We start from the raw sequence: 14,244 nt of genomic DNA, 5'->3' as shown, positions 1-14,244 counted from the left end.
TCTCTGTCGGCCTAACCTAACGTTTGCATGGCGCCCCCCACACGTTCACAAAGAGCAGTGGCCTGGCTGTCTTATGCCGGCTGGGACCCTGCTCTAACAGTCTGGATCGGTACAGAGTACCTTCAGAGGGAGGGGGGCTCCCTTCCTCTCCTTCCAGCACCCCGCAATGCGATCATGAAGTGCCATCTTAACTGCCGAGCAGCTGCTATCGGCACATGCCTGCTCGGTCCAGCCATGTGGTTGCCCAGCATAGGCTGACACTACTGTACTAAAGCACTGCAATACATGGTTATTGGTATTGCATTAGTATGAACTAGTGATCACATAATAGTTATTATTAATAGTTATTAATATGTTAATATGATAGTAATGTTAAAAGTAAAAAAACACAACATGTTCGGTATCACCAAGTCACAAAATGTCTAATCTATAAAGATATAAAACCTGTTATTCCTGGCGTTGAACCCCATAATGGAAAAATGCGCTTAAATGTCCGAATCCCCACTCTTTTTTGCTTTTTCGTTAAACACAAAAAAAAACATAATAAAAATTGATCTTAAGGTCACACAGTCCCCAAAATGGTAGCAATGAAAAAGTCGGCTCATCCCGGAAAAAAAATGACGGCAAAGCCATCTTCGTACTCCTAAGTAAGAAAAAATTATTGGAGTCAGAATATGATAAAGGTGGTACAGTGAAAGACGCAAAAACAGAGCCCACAAGAAAATGGTACAAATGTGGTTTGTCTATTTTACTTCTTTCCAGTACATGGGATGGAATATAAAATACCGTCACTAGGAAGTACAATTTGTTAGGCAGAAAATAAGTCTTCCTACAGCTCTGTACGTGGAAAAATAAAAAATATAATTGATTTTTGAAAGTGGGGAACGATAAACGGAAAGTAAAATGGAAAAAGACCATCAGTGGCAAAAGGTTAATATGCCCCCATACCACATGATAGTGTTTACAAATTCTCTGGGATAAGGGTTTGTGGTACCTGAGGCCACGTTCACATGTGGCATTTTGGTTATATTTGGAAACGCAATCCAACGGCTCCACTTGTGATAACATATTTTGGCAACATTGTGTTTCCAACATGTTAACTGAAAGTAAATGCAATCTTACCTCAACATGCGATTGTAGGTGGAACCTTTGGATTGTGTTTCAAAACGTAATCAAAATACCACTTCTGAACGTGACGCCAGGGGCTCTACAAACATGTCACGACACATGAAAATTATTCTGCCCCACAAAAGCTCATAGGAGGGCTTATTATTTGCGGTATAGATAATTCATTTTGGGGTTCTATAGCTTATTCCTGAGATTGTATTACCTATTTCAAGGGGGACACAAACGAAATCATACATTTCTTATTTTATGTATTATTTATTTATTTTTTTTTCCCGGCCACTCACTGTAACATAATGTTTTCTATTTATTCTGGTTCATGACGATTACGTTGATACCTTATTTATATAGTTTTTGTGGACAGATCTGGTTTTATTCAGTCGCATTTTGTGCCAAGCTCATCCGACAGCAACTTGTTTAAGGGGGGGAAAAAAAAGCGGGTGATATGGAGACTAAGCGCTCATACTGTTAAACATGTTCTTAAGACGGTGACAATGCAAGGCTCACCACATGTGATGGTCAAGATTATGTGCTGCTCCAAATTTAGGGAGGTCGAAACGTGCTGCCATCATGAAGTATAATCTAGAGCAGTGATTTTCAAACTTTTTTGAGCCGCGGCACACTTTTTCTACTTAGAAAATCCTGGGGCACACCAACAACCAAAATAGCACAAAATGACACTAAAACAGTCATAAAAGGCCTCCCTTTACTAATAAAAACCTCTAGCGGCCTCCCTTTACTAATTAAGCGACCCTAGCGGCCTCCGTTTACTAATAAAAACCTCTAGCGGCCTCCCTTTACTAATTAAGCGACCCTAGCGGCCTCCCTTTACTAATTAAGCGACCCTAGCGGCCTCCCTTTACTAATTAAGCGACCCTAGCGGCCTCCCTTTACTAATTAAGCGACCCTAGCGGCCTCCCTTTACTAATTAAGCGACCCTAGCGGCCTCCCTTTACTAATTAAGCGACCCTAGCGGCCTCCCTTTACTAATTAAGCGACCCTAGCGGCCTTCCCTTTACTAATTAAGAGACCCTAGCTTCCTTCCCTTTACTAATTAAGAGACCCTAGCTTCCTTCCCTTTACTAATTAAGAGACCCTAGCTTCCTTCCCTTTACTAATTAAGAGACCCTAGCTTCCTTCCCTATACAAATAATAACCTTATATACTTACCCTTGCTGTGTTCTTCCGCGTACCTTCACTCCTAATGGCGATCCGCCCACCTTCTGTAGCTCCTGCACCGCGCGCCTCTGGTCACGTGACTTGCGTGACTTGACGTCAGGTCACGTCAGTCACGTGACATGGGCCGCGCGGTGCAGGAGCTACAGAAGATGGGCGGATCGCCGACGCGGGGGGGGGGGGGGGGTCTGGCAGCACAGCTACACAGGGGCACCATAGTTCGGGGAACACAGGTTGAAAATCACTGATCTAGACCCTATGGTCATAATGGTTGTGATCATAGAGCTCTTGGAGGTTATGGTGCACAGCAAGCTTTGAAATTTAGGAAGGATTTTTCAGGAAAACTTATATTTGGATTTTTTTGCGCATTTGCCACATGCCTTTTTTTTTTTTTTTTTTTTCATTGGGAGAATCCGTAACTTGTGACTTAAGGGTTTATATTTACAACCACAACAACCAATCTCCATATGGCTTCATATGCCCATGTATATAATGCTGGAAAGTCCCATTAACGGCTTATGCTATTCTGTTAGCAGGAGGCTGGCATATGTAGATTAAGACGTGTGTCTTCAGTTAATCCTCTTGTTTCTATTTTGTTAATTGCTATGCCGCTTGTAGCTTTTTGTTGTTGTTGTTGTAGAGTAATTACTCCGCTCCTTCCGTATTTTCCTTTAAGTAGTCGCCGATAAGCAAGGCCCGAACACTATTACTAATGCTGCTCTGTACGTTACCTGTGGTGTGTCTGGCGGTTTCTAACGTTCTTAGCGTGTTTTCGTAGGGCTTTCCATAGTTTTCATTCATTTTCAGAGAAGTAAAATTTATATATAATATATTATACTCTTATTTGTCAAAGGTCATTTTTATAATTATATTTAAAGGTTTATTTTTGTTTTTTTCCTTTAGGAGAATGAAGTGGATGCAGTTCACCCAGGTTATGGCTTTCTTTCTGAGCGTGCAGACTTTGCCCAGGCCTGTACAGACGCTGGTGTACGATTTATTGGCCCTACGCCAGAGGTGGTACGGAAGATGGGAGACAAAGTGGAGGCCCGAGCCATAGCAATCAGTGCTGGTGAGTACAGCTTGGTGGAGAAAATGTACCAAATTTTCGCCACCTCTCATATGTCTTTCTGTAATTATGTGCGTTTCCCATGAAATATCCAGTCCTGTCTGCATCGACAGTGTAATGCTGTGTAGAGTCACACCTCTTTGCCAAAGTTAATATTAAAGGGAATTTGTCAGGAGTCTTATTTATATCTACTGCGGAGAGTGTTATTGGTTCTGGAGAGCTGTTAAATCCTACTTTCATGTATTTTGTACATAGCGGCAGGACTATGGATTAATGTATTTGTAGTCCAGGATTGTAGCTGCACTTGTGGGACCAGTTGCGTGACCTCAAACTCTGGTGCTTTCAGATATTTGACTTCAAATGCTGAATGCCCAAAGCAAAATGTCACTTTTCAGAATAAAAGATCCTAGTTTGGGCCTATGTATGATAACCACATGATGCTCATAAAATTCTTCAGAAAAATGACAACATTTTAAATAAATAGCTAATTTTTTGAACAAATTTTCTTTATTTTATAATTTAATATAATACTTAAAGAAGACCCGTTGGGTCGACTTGGAACCCTAAATTAACTACATGTCTTTATGAACCTATGGTTTAGGGTCCCAAATCAACTTTTTAAATGGAAAAATAAATAAACTTAAATACTGTACTTACCCAGCAGATGCAACGCCGACACCTTCTCTCACGATGAGGGAAGTGAAGCTGGGACAGTATCTTTGCTTCACTGCCTGTGCGCCGTATCTACGGCTCTTGCTCACTCAAGCCTGGTGTGACGTGCAGACGACGAGGGAGTTTATTTTATTTTACCCTGGATGCTTAATTATTATACTACTCAATTTGGGACACTAGACCTGTGGGTGGATTAGTGTCATAAATCGCCCTGACAGGTTCATTTTAAGCTCTTTTCTCCATGCAGTCTTCTGTATACAGATAACACATGGAGAAGTAATGCTTACTGTAAATGGATCACGATTATGTGATCTCTTTTCTCAGGAAAACTTGGAGGCGACCGATCAGCAATACACCTATTCTCCATTTTATGGGTTTACATCATAATGGCCTGACGCAAGGAAGAATCCTAGTGCTGGACTCGGTGTTCACGTTTAGTACTATGCACAAAAGATAGGGTTATAACAATCTGAATGGGAATCCCATTCATACTAAATAGATGGAGTGAAGGTTGAGCCCTGCCTCCACATAAATAAGTGTGAGAATGTTGGAGCTTGGCTCATTCCTAATCACTATGTAAATGCTAATGATTGTGGCGTTTTGGGCTTGGCACTTTCTGACTCCACCTTCTCAGCGTGCCGCTTCACCCATCAGCAACACATGCAGGAAATTGGATGTACAATATTAGTGAATCGTGGCAGCTCCGAATCCTCGTCGGACAACACACCTCGGGGTCAACAGGATTTTGGGCTACCAATTGCATAAAATGGCTTTTGGCTAAAATCTATAATGAGCATTCATGTGTTCTAATGGGGGAACAGACATACATTGCAGGTTAGCTCCCTATAATCTGTTAAAGACCATACCATGCTTGAGGGTCAAAAAGACCCTCTCATTCTCATCCACTTTACTACTATGCAGTAGATCGCCAAATTATGAGCAGACCTTGATAACAACAGTTTTGTGTAGCATTGACCTTGTATGTCAGTAGAAATGAGTGTGAGGAAGGGATAAAGTTTACTTAATGAGTTTTCCTTTTTCTATTACTTGTATTAAGCATCCTACAATCAATGTGCTTCTAATTGTTCTATTTGCATAAGGATGATTAGAAAAGGCAATACTTAAATCAATTTAAATATACATGAATTGGGAGTCTGTTTAACTGTGAGCATCATGTTTAATGATCCCCTTGAAATAGGAGGTCAGATAAAGCTTTAAGAACAATTACAGCTGTCGGACTTGGTGGTGCATCGCTCAAGCAAATATGACCCAATAAAATGTGTCCTTAATGCTTGATGGATCGGAGTTCTAACAACTTAAAATGATAAAAGAAAATTGCCAATACAGGAGGTTACTGGGAGGATGGGAATCTACAAACTTAGAATACCATGGTCCTATTTAAAGGGGAAATAGCATCAGGATTTTCTTTCTAAAACAAATCAAAGTACCTGACAGGTTCTCTGAGTGCAAACTACGGCAGCGGGACATGAGGCGTATGATGCATATAGGTGCGTATTGGCGTTGCACAAATCCATGGCAAGTGTACTGGAGAAATGAGAGAGCATGCATTGAGTAAAACTGACGTCTTTGGCTCCTCCTTTCTTGCACTTTATTAAATGTTTCCTCTCCTATGCAAAATGTTCATATTACTCCTAACCTCATTTCTGTCCCTTGCTGCAAAAACAAATAGGACTGTCTGGGTACACCAGAGAAGATCAGAAAAAGATGCTTTCGTAACTCTCTTACCACAGTTCTCAGCTCTTATCGCTGTAATGCAATTATATCATTACATTACTCATTATCTTGCACACCAGGAGGTAAACATCCTTCACTTGGTATTTGCCTGACTCACTTCAGTCTCCAACTTCACTAATATTTACTTCCAATTTTTAGACCATAACCTTTTCTCTTTTAATGTCATTGGTTTTTCTTCTTTTCGGGCAGTGGCCACCTATCACGCATTCCAGAACTTACATTCCATTAATACTCTCCATCTCACAGAAACTTTGTGGTCATCTCTGTTCCCCCATGCACGTCAATCAAATGTATGCTAATAACCTTTAACTCTGTCCTTCCCTTCACCAAACATGTCTGCTCACCAATCTCTGTCACAGGCCTTGAGGCTGAAGATCTGGCCACCTAACTTTATAGATAAAATTTCCACCACGTTCCATGACGGCCCCCACCTGGAGGATGCTCCTATATCCTGTAGGGACAGGAAGCGCAAGAGATTAAAAGCTCCTCCCTAGCACCCAACACCAGTGCCTTCCTGTCCCTTCGGGATATAGGATGCAAGAGAGTCTCCCTAGGGAGACACGAGATTTCTTTTTACTTTTTACCTTTTCTTTTACTTTTTACTTTTTACTTTAATGGGTTCCGCCTCACAACCGAGTGGGGGGAACACCAAAATGTACCTCCTCCCCGCCCCCCGTTCTGCCAGCCCAACCAACGGTCCCGGGAGACCAATGCTGGGTGGTTGCGGGGGGGACATGCAGCGGTACCTGTGCTGGGGCCCTTTTCTCTGCTGGAGGACCGGTGTGTGAGGGGCATCGGTCCTCGGCGGTGAGGGGTTCCAGCTCCGGTAGGATGTTTACGTGCGCGCGCGCACGTGCTGCTTGTGTGCGTGGTCCGGGATGGCCGCGTACCGGAAGTCGGCCGCAGACGCGACTTCCGGTATACACATCAGAGCGACAGGGTCGCGTCATTGGGGGTGGACCCGAAAGCCGGCTCCGTGGACGCATGCGCAGTCCAGGAGCCCAATCGCTTCCGGTTTGAACCGGAAGGGGGAGGAGGGACGAGCCTCTCCAGAACGCGGGAAAAATCAAATTTAAGCGTTCCTGGAAGGGAAAACCTAGTCAGTGGCTCTGGTGCTTCCAGCAAAATGGCTGATGACGCATCCAATCTGTTCCAGGTCCTGGTACCCGTAAGTACAAGCCCTGGGCTGTCCTCTTCTCTCTCATCATACATTTCATACCTGTTATTAACTGTTATCATGTATGCTTCTCTTAGGGAAAAGAGCAGAAAGAACCTAAAGAGAAGGAACAGAGAGAGAGAGATAAACCCCTTAAAAAACCCTCTAAAAGATGTGGCTTATGTAGTTCTAAATTACCAGAGGACTATAGGAAAAGCCTGTGTTCAGATTGTCTGACCAAAATTTTAAAAGAGGAAAGGTCGTCATTAATGGACGAAATAAGGTCCGCAATAAAGGAAGAAGTTTCCTCCTCTATTGCTGCTCATTTACCCGAACCACCTAGGAAAAAACCTAGATACGTTCAGTCTTCCTCTTCTGATCAAGACTCAGATTTTCCTTCCTGTTCTTTAGATGATAGACCGGAAGAAAGTCTAGAGGGGGGACATTCAAAAGATCAGGGGCACACAAAGTATTTGTTTGCGTCCGAGGATCTAGACAGCTTATTAAAAGCCTTGAGAAGCACACTAGAAATAGAGGATGTGTCTGAACCAACCTCGGTACAGAGTGATCTCTTTGGGGGACTCAAATACAGAAAGAAAAGTTTCTTTCCTGTAATTGACACATTAAAAGACTTAGTGTTATCTGAATGGAAGGAGCCAGAAAAAAGAATTTCTATCCCCAAAGAATTCCGAAATAGATTACAATTTGAGGACAATACTTTATGGGAAGAAATACCTAAAGTCGACATTCAAGTGGCTAAAGTAGTAAAAAAGACGGATCTCCCATTTGAAGATAGTGCCCAATTAAAAGACCCCCTTGACCGTAAATCTGATGCCTTACTTAAAAGGGCTTGGGAGACGTCTTCTTTAAATATTAAGACCAACATTGCCTCCACTTCTGTCGCCAGGACTTTATATTTTTGGTTGTCAGAATTGGAATCACACCTGGTAAATAAAACCTCTAGGGATTCCATTATAGAGTCTTTACCCCTCCTCAAATCTGCCACAGCCTTTTTAGCAGATGCTTCTGCTGAAGCTTTAAGGTTTTCGGCCAAAGAGGCGGCCTTAACCAATTCTGTCCGGAGATCTCTCTGGCTAAAACAGTGGGGTGGGGACACGAAATCTAAGTCTATGCTCTGCGGTATCCCATTCCAAGGTGAATTTTTGTTTGGCAGCGAATTAGATTCTATACTAGAAAATGCTGCAGACAGAAAAAAGGGGTTTCCGATTAATAGAATTCCCCCTAAAAAACCTTCCTTTCCCTTTCCCTTTCGTTCCTCCAGGGAAGAGAAACCTCCCTTTAGGGGCAAAGGAAAGACAGGTAGATGGAGCTACACAAAAGGAGGCGCAGGTCGGGGGTTTTTCTCTAACCCAGACCACAAGCAGAGGAAACAATGACGTACAGGTGGGGGGGAGACTTTCCCATTTCAGGCCCGAATGGGAAAAAATCTGCCAAAACCCTTGGATTCTCCAGACCATCCAGTCAGGTTACAGGGTAGAATTTCTCCATATTCCCCCACAACATTTTCAGAACCCAAATCTACCAGAAAGTCAAACTCTCCATCTCTGGACCAACATCCAACAATTGCTTCGGATGGATGTGATTGTTCCAGTCCAGGAGATAGAAAAAGGGGAAGGATTTTATTCCCCTCTTTTTTTGATAAAAAAACCCAATGGGTCTTACCGTCTAATTATAAATCTAAAAAAACTAAACAAATTTATAAAGTACAAACACTTCAAGATGGAGTCGATAAAGTCAGCGACCCCCTTGATAGGAAAAAATTATTTTCTTTGTACGATCGATCTAAAAGACGCGTACTATCACGTCCCTATTTGCCAGGATCACCAAAAATACCTAAGATTCACAGTTCGTTCCCCGGGGGGAAAAATACTTCATTTTCAGTTCAAAGCCCTACCATTCGGGATCTCTTCGGCACCCCGTATTTTTACAAAAATTATGGCAGAGGTAGTGGCCCACCTAAGATTGAAGGGCATAATTATAGTTCCTTACCTAGACGACCTTCTTCTAGTTGCAAAGACCAAATCAGACCTAAAGACCCACCTTCAGTTAGTCATAGGTCTCCTCCAGGACTTAGGTTGGGTCATAAACAGGAAAAAATCGGATTTAAAACCAGAGATGGTGAAAAAATTTCTAGGGGTAAAACTAGATTCCGTGAAGCAGAGTTCTTTCCTACCGTTAGAAAAGATCCAAAAAATAAAGGAAAACATAAGTCTCTTCCAGAGGAAAGAGTCGTGCAGCATTCGAGCAGCTCTGAGTCTTCTGGGCCTTCTGACGTCCTGTATCCAGTGCGTGTCTTGGGCTCAAAACCACACAAGGACTATGCAGGCTTGGACTATCCGGGTGTGGGACAAAAACCCTCTACATCTAGACCACAAGGTAAAGATTCCCCTTTTAGTCAAACATTCACTATCATGGTGGAAGAGTCCCATAAACTTAAAGAAGGGAGTTTGGTGGAATCCAAACCCAATCTTAACAATCCAAACAGACGCAAGCCTGTCAGGTTGGGGGGCTGCGTTGGCAGGCCACTATTTTCAGGGTCAGTGGGACAGCCAGACTTGTTCTAGGTCCTCAAACTTTCGGGAGTTAAAGGCAGTCCTAGAAACATTCAAAAAGGGCCACTTGCACATAAAGAATCAACACATAAGAATCCTCTCTGATAACACTACTACAGTAGCTTATTTGCGCAGGCAAGGGGGCACAAAGTCTAAATCTTTGTCTGAGTTATCACATCAAATTTTTAGGTGGGCAGAAACACACTTTCTATCCCTCTCAGCTATCCATCTCAAAGGTACAGAAAATATAGAAGCAGACTTCTTAAGCCGGGTTACATTAGATCCTCATGAATGGTCTTTAAACCCACAAACTTTTGGGGAAATCTGTCATATCTGGGGGACCCCAACCTTAGATCTTTTCGCAACCTATCTAAATAATAAATCCCCTAAATACTTTTCTTTAGACCATAGGGGCTCTCCTACGGGGTTAGATGCCTTCAGTCATACATGGGGGTCGGGGTTAGTCTATGCCTTCCCTCCCATACCTCTAATTCCCAAAATCTTGCAGAAACTAAGATCAGAACGGGCATTATTAATCCTTATTGCTCCATTCTGGCCAAAAAGAAGTTGGTTCCCGGTTATTCAGGAACTAGCTATAGATAATCCTGTTCATCTTCCTTATCGTCAGGATCTTCTTCTACAGGGTCCACTGTTTCATCAGAACGTGCGACATCTAAAGCTCACGGCCTGGATCCTGAGAGGGCATACCTAATGACCAAAGGCCTTTCTACCGGAGTGATCGACACTATTCAAGCAAGCAGGAAACCAGTGACTAACGCTATTTATGCCAAGATCTGGAAAAAATTCTGTACTTGGTGTGGGGATTATCCTCCTTCTCCAGAAAATCCAAACTTAGGCCAAATTTTAGATTTCTTACAGGCCGGGTTTTCTCTAGGTCTTAAACCAAGCACCCTTAAGGTCCAGATTTCGGCTTTAAGTATATATTTTGACCTTCCCTTAGCAGATCACAGATGGATCAGGAGATTCATTAAGGGCTGTTCCCGTATTAAACCACGTATACACAACCCAGTCCCTTCTTGGGATCTCTCTCTGGTCCTGAATATTCTCACAGAGCCCCCCTTTGAGCCTCTGGATTCTGCAAACATTAAAATCCTCACATTTAAAACTATCTTCCTGATAGCAATTACCACAGCACGCAGATTGGGTGAAATCCAGGCCCTCTCTCGCAGAGAACCCTTTTTAAATATCTTAGATGACAAAATAATTCTCAAACTAGATCCCCTCTTCCTCCCTAAAGTTGTGTCTGAATTCCACCGTAAACAGGAAATTATTCTTCCCTCCTTCTGTGCTAATCCTAAATCTGAACGGGAAAGGAAGTGGCAAACCTTAGATGTTAGGAGATGCGTTCTCTTTTACTTAGAAGCAACAAAAGAGTGGTGTAAAGATTCCAGTTTACTAGTTAACTTTGGGGGAAAGAATAGAGGGTTGAAAGCCTCAAAGGCAACCTTAGCCAGGTGGATAAAATCCACTATATCTCTCTGCTACAAGACCACAAACACTTCCCTTCCGGGGGATATTAAAGCCCATTCCACTAGGGCCATGGCGACATCCTGGGCCGAAAAAAGGGGTGCATCTCTGGACCAAATATGCCGAGCAGCAACGTGGTCAAGTTCCTCGACATTTGCAAAGCACTATCGGTTGGATATTGCCTCCCAGGAGGACCTGGCATTCGGCAGGAAAATCCTGCAGGCGGTGGTCCCTCCCAAATAATGGGGTAATCTGGTAAGTCTCCAGGTGGGGGCCGTCATGGAACGTGGTGGAAATATGGAATTAGACTTACCGGTAATTCGGTTTCCACTAGTGACCATGACGGCCCCCCATTATTTCCCTCCCTTTCTTCCTTCTTGGAGATGGTTCTATGTGAAATTCCTCGCACTTGCATCCTTCCGGGTGGTACTTTGGTAGACACTGGTGTTGGGTGCTAGGGAGGAGCTTTTAATCTCTTGCGCTTCCTGTCCCTACAGGATATAGGAGCATCCTCCAGGTGGGGGCCGTCATGGTCACTAGTGGAAACCGAATTACCGGTAAGTCTAATTCCATATTTCCTGCTGTAAATAATTTCCTAATCAACTAACTCTATTACTTCTTCCCTCTGGTACCTAACCCTGTTTGCTCTTTTTCTTTGAGCCAGTTACAGAGGAAGAAGTGTCCAGGTTACCCTCCTCTACTCGATCCACAACCTGTAACAGTGACCCCATCCCCTGACATCTTGTACAGTCCCTCTCCCCAGCGGAAGCTTTTCACCTCAATAAAATATTCAACCTCTTTCTCTTCTGGAGTTTTCTTTTAAGCATGCTGATGTTACCCCATTACCTATAACCTTCCCTGAACCTGTCCAGTGATATTGATTATTGACCAGTCTCTAATTTCCCTTTCATATCCAAACTCGTGGAACCCTTGGTCTATTCTCGACAGACCCGTTATCTCTTTAACTTCCTCCTTGACCCATCACAATATTGTTTTTGCTCTATGCACTCCACTGAAACTGCTCTTTTTAAAGTATCCACTGATCTCCTCAGTGATTAATCCACAAATGGCTGTTCTCTACTCATTCTTCTGGATCCATCGGCAGCGTTTATACTGTGAACCACCAGCTCCTTTGAACTGATGGACACTTTAGATGTAATATAAATTGAATGGATGTTTAATCTCCCTCACTTTCATCTAATGGTTGTACCAAGCAAGTAAGAGAACTGTGATCCCCTCAGAACGAGCATTCGTCCTTCCACTCCATTTCAGTAGTATGGGAACAAGGTGCTCGGCTTCCTCCCTCACTTAGCACTTTTTCACATTGGCTTTGTAACCATTTTTAATGGATGCTTTACTGAGCCTCATTTCTATGGGTGTTTTCAGTGTTTGACACTGAACATAATGGGTAATGAAGCCACCCTGCAACTAAACAGGCTCTCTCGACAAATGGGTGATCCTGGGCTGGACCATGCAGGAATCGGTGTAGTGACACCTATGAAAGGATGCAGATTTGGTGGTGTTGAAAGGTCCTTTTCAGTGGTATTAATTTGCTTTCAGAAAATACTTTTTTTGTGTGTATATGCAGTAGCGCCACTTTTTGCCATTCTGTGACCTTGATTCTTAATGTTTTTGAGCAGTTTCCCCTTCTGTAGGAGAGTGACTGCTGTTCATGGTTGCAGAACCTCTTTACTCAAATTTTGGCTGATCTTTCTTGGCTCCTTCTCCTTCCTCACCTCTAGTCTCTTTAGAATTTTTATATAGAAACCTTTAAAATAGAGACCTAGGTGAATTCACCAGAGATTTGGTTGTTGTTTGCACCTTTTCTTGGTCTACACCAGTTTTCTATGACGACCGATTTATCCCATTTCTAGTCCCTTTTGCACTATTTTGTAGCTACAATCTTTCTAGTGCACACTTTAATCTGACTAAAGTTAGTCATGTGACAAAGCACTAGAAAGTATTATACGGCATTAAGAAATCTGCCACATTCTGTTCCTTTCAGCTGCTGTATTCAAAGAATGGATGATTCCTGTTTGATTGCAACTTTCTCTTTCTGATTTATCTGTTCGGACAAAACTCCTGTTTGCGGATGTGGAGCGTGGCCTCCGTGATTAGCCATTTAAGCGGTGTTTACTGGTCAGTCTTTGCACACATTTTCTTCAAAGCTGTCCTAGTTGAAAATGACAGAAGTACTTTAAGTAGGTACTGTAGTGGCTGTTACATTGTCTATAGACCTTTGTAAGTAAGTGCCAGTGTTAAAATTCATCCCCACTAAAACCTATTATTCTAAACAATACATGTGACCGAACACTCTGTCTTTACTAAGATTCATAACATTAAATGAACGGTTTTGGCAATATCACAAAATATGTTCTCAGAAGTAATGCAAACTGTCAGCCGGCATCTCTAAACTGGTATGAACTATGTCCACTTAGCTGGATTTATGGGAAGAAACAAACATTATTACCTTTGCCTGTACTTGACTTTGAAAGTAAATTGTCTAATAAAAGAAAACAAAGAGATTTTTTTTCTTTTATGATATGTAGTCAGTTCTTCTAGATCCAGATCTTGTGTTCAGTAGATGAGGCAGCACCCCAGTGCAGGACTGAATACAGAGCAGCTCTTCTATTTTTCGGGTAGTAATTGCATATTGTTGGACAGTAAATGCACCTTGGAATCTGTATTTTAATCTCTACCCTTTGGACCTTCTATTTTTAAACTTCAAGTGTAACTTTTTTCATTGTAGTTCCTCAAATAACCATATTCTGGCCAACAGATTTGTGCTTCCCAATTTAAGTTTTTCTGCTCCTTCTTTCTCCTGTAGTGAGCTAAGTATCTCAAGAATACCAACATTTAATATTTTAATTTTAGCTTTGTAAGGAGAGAAGACAATTCAGTGACTGTTCGCAGATTCCTTATTTATCAGCTTTACAGAGAAACTCTTTATACACATTGCTAAAAGCCAGAAGAAGAAAAAAAATGTAATATCTTGTCTTTAAAGTTTATTACATTCTTTTATCATCAGCACTATTGATTCTGTGCTTTTTGGATAAACGTTTAAATTCCCATATAACAAAGGCTTAATCTGATTTATATTATCTAACACCTTGTTAGTGTACAACTTCTTCTTCTTTTTCGATTTCACACACACACAGAAATTATATATTGGGGACGAAATTTAGAAAACCCCTCTCCATTCCAATAAGACCTGCCGCATTGTGTTGGACAGG

The 14,244-nt window shown here is 42.2% G+C and overlaps 2 protein-coding genes across 5 annotated transcripts in view; both read left to right on the top strand.

Annotated features, from left to right (window-relative positions):
• PC (pyruvate carboxylase) overlaps positions 1–14,244 on the top strand; it is a 325,659-nt gene that overhangs the window by 84,170 nt on the left and 227,245 nt on the right. For all 4 annotated transcript variants that reach the window (XM_072117868.1, XM_072117869.1, XM_072117871.1 and 1 more), the window contains one exon: positions 3,205–3,370. In XM_072117868.1, the coding sequence (XP_071973969.1) occupies positions 3,205–3,370 (166 nt within the window). The remainder of the gene's footprint in view (positions 1–3,204; positions 3,371–14,244) is intronic.
• Positions 6,831–8,347, top strand: LOC140070865 (lamina-associated polypeptide 2, isoforms alpha/zeta-like). The gene is made up of 2 exons (XM_072117875.1): positions 6,831–6,962; positions 7,049–8,347. Exons 1-2 carry the CDS (start codon positions 6,921–6,923, stop codon positions 8,345–8,347), a joined length of 1,341 nt encoding a protein of 446 aa, XP_071973976.1. The 5' UTR covers positions 6,831–6,920.

The sequence above is a fragment of the Engystomops pustulosus genome, chromosome 7 (assembly GCF_040894005.1).
Source record: "Engystomops pustulosus chromosome 7, aEngPut4.maternal, whole genome shotgun sequence".
NCBI lineage: Eukaryota > Metazoa > Chordata > Amphibia > Anura > Leptodactylidae > Engystomops > Engystomops pustulosus.
Note: the sequence above shows the minus strand (reverse complement) of the source record. Positions and strands in the feature narration are given on the sequence as shown.